Source organism: Pinus tabuliformis, chromosome 5_2 (assembly GCF_031772625.1).
Source record: "Pinus tabuliformis cultivar Carrire ecotype Pingquan chromosome 5_2, CPIR1, whole genome shotgun sequence".
Lineage (NCBI taxonomy): Eukaryota > Viridiplantae > Streptophyta > Pinopsida > Pinales > Pinaceae > Pinus > Pinus tabuliformis.
This window is the reverse complement of record NC_142306.1, coordinates 602,242,656-602,245,452: the sequence shown is the minus strand read 5'-3', so window position 1 is coordinate 602,245,452 and position 2,797 is coordinate 602,242,656. Positions and strand designations below refer to the sequence as shown.

The 2,797-nt window shown below is 40.0% G+C and overlaps 1 protein-coding gene across 1 annotated transcript; it reads left to right on the top strand.

Moving 5' to 3' along the window:
• Positions 1 to 456: 456 nt before the first annotated feature.
• On the top strand, positions 457 to 1,449 carry LOC149160438 (uncharacterized). Its single transcript, XM_089434458.1, has 3 exons — positions 457 to 783; positions 918 to 986; positions 1,133 to 1,449. The coding sequence occupies exons 1-3, from the start codon at positions 565 to 567 to the stop codon at positions 1,181 to 1,183; spliced, it is 339 nt and encodes a 112-aa protein (XP_089290584.1). The 5' UTR covers positions 457 to 564; the 3' UTR covers positions 1,184 to 1,449.
• Positions 1,450 to 2,797: the final 1,348 nt, after the last annotated feature.

The following is a 2,797-nucleotide window of genomic DNA, read 5'->3' as shown; positions in this document are numbered from 1 at the left end:
CAAATAAAGAGTGAAGGATTGATAGTCATTACATAAGCAAAGATGTCAAGATAATAAGGTGTAATTAATAAAGAATAGCACATTCCACCTTGAAGTGTATATGAATGTGGAATGAATTTTTTTATCTATTTGTCATAGTAGAATTTTATTAGTCACTCAAATTACATTTTGGTAATTTATGATGATAAAATCCCTTCAATAAATATGATATTTATTATGGTTCATTAGATTTCTTTGTTTGATGAATGCTCCTTAAAAAATTACTAGACACTACTTATAGTTGTCACATACCCTGGGATGATTTTTTTTTTATATTTATATCGCTATAAAGCGGGCGTTAATTTACTGTAAAAAGAATGGTTTAGATTTAATTTTTCCGAACTTATGGTCCAACGGGAAAAAGTTTTGGTTAACATAGGGTTCATTGCTGGCAGTGCCAGCACTTAACACCTGGGTATGGCATTTAATTTTGCCGGCTCAACCACGTGAAGGGATGAGGTCCGGGGTTTTCTGGAGTTCGCGCCCTCGTTTAGCACCGCCTTGCTCAACGGTTGAGATGGATTGATGGTCATCCAAGGGCTGTGCTGCCCCGGATGTTCCACCACAGGTTTATCCGATGACACAAGGCTCAGACCGGCTTCCCAAGGTTTCAGCAGAGGCTCTGGCGAGCCAACTCCAACCCGTTCCGACTCTATACTGCCGCAGGATCATCCTGGGTTTTTCAGTTCGTTGAGCAACCATTCGGAGGCATCACATACACAGTCTAGATGTTTTTTTTTCCTGGTAAGTTTACATTATGCGGTCTTACTGTGTTTGAATTCATCACTCTTGGCTCCTGTAATTTTTTTTAAGGAGTTTTGGGTTTTTGACTAATGTATGCTATGTTTGTTTCGATTTCATGGCAAGGTGCTGTCCAGCCTTCCGAGCCTGCTCCTGGAAAAAGGACATCTCCTTCCAGCGTTTTGACTCTACCGACTTCCCTACAGGTATGCTCTTTCCAATCACTCCATGAACAGTTGCTGGTGTTGATGGTTTCATGTAATGTCTGGTAACAGAGGGGGTTTCTCTCCCTCGTACCTCTTGACACAGCCCACGGCCCACAGCCTTACCTCTTTTCCACTGCTGGTCGCAGATAGCAGCAAGATGTCACACCAGACTTGTCCTGCGCCTCTCTGGTTACTAGGATTTTGGTTCCAGGTGGAGCCAAACTAACCCAAGATTCGGGGTTTAGCAGTGTTAACCTGTGTGGACATGCTCTCGTCTTTTCAGAATTGTTTGTAATTTCACTGTATTATTCCAGAATATGAATGGGTAAAGCTTTGGTGTATATCACTCATCGAATTGTAATGTTTAAACACCATCTTATACTTACTCCTTTTATTAATCACGATATTCGTAGCCCTCGGGGCTTTGCTAAGTATTATATCAGAGTATTGTTTCTATTCCTCTGCATGGGATGCTAAAAGTGATGGTTGTGTTTACTGGCAATTATAGCCCCAGGCTACGGGGATTGTTTACGGCTTTCTACAGATTTCATGCAGTTTCTGGTCATTCTTTAATTTAGTTTTTTTTTTGCATGGTCTCTTCTATTGACCTATGGCTGTGGATAATCGATTGACAACCCTCCTTACTGTTTCGGTAAAGAAAATTGCCTGGAGAACTTGCATGACTCTGTTGTCGGCATTTCCAGACTTGTATATGAATATACATATATTTGCGGCTTTTAGTCCCGCTCAAAACTGGCTATCAGTAATTGGTTTTACATTCGAATTAATTCTCTATCAAATCTAATACCTCTGCCAGGAGTATTTGAGTTACTGCTCTGTCACAGTTATGTAAATAATTTCGTTCCAAGGTTTGCGGGTTGGCTGGAAGATATTAATTCATTTCTGTCATTCGTTTATATGCTTAATTATCTGCTTCCGTCATTCATTTATATGCTTATTGTCTGCTGCTGTTATAGTTTCATTAAAAGTTAGTTTTTGTACAATGGGGAGTTATCAGGGCTCGATGTGTTTACTTCCGTTTAAATACAGTTCCAATTTATCTACCCTTCGATATTTTGCTATAGCCGTCCGGTTTCTTATCTCACCTTAATCGTAACCCAGGCTTAACAACATCCCCAGGATTAAATATTGAGTCTGCATACTATGTTTTAATCCAGTTATTCTCGTTCTGTTATTCATTTCATGCAAGTGAGAAAGAAATTGGTTTCTTGTGGGGTATTTCTCAGATAGATGTAGGACTATATAGATAGCATGCAGAGACCAATTAGCAATAAGCTAATGGTCTACTGCTTTGCCAAGGGTGGGGTTCATGGAATACTACGCCAACCAAGAGATTTGCCAATAGGTCTTTGGATTGATGTGATAGTCTCTCCCTCACATCAGTACTAAAATTATTTGGTGGTGTTCATGTGTTTTCTGGGTTCCCTAGCTTCTGATCGATGTCTTTGTGATGCCTTCTTAAATGCAAACCTACTAAATCACAGTGCTGCATCCCTATTTGCAAACGTTCACATTAATATGGCAAACCTGCTAAATCACAGTGCCGTATCCCTATTTTAAGGAGAAGCAAAGAAGTTGCGGGATTGAGTGGAACCTTGTGCTAAAAACAGTCATCCCCTGTTCTTTAGGACCATTTTTCCTAGCAGTTCAGCAGTTGTGGGTAACAGTTTTCCTAGTTTATTGCATCAATAGATGGAAGCCACACCATGGGACCATATCCTAACAAGTGGAGATCCATAATGTGATAGAATAGGGCAATAGAAAATTGAACCGAACCACAATGGAAAAGG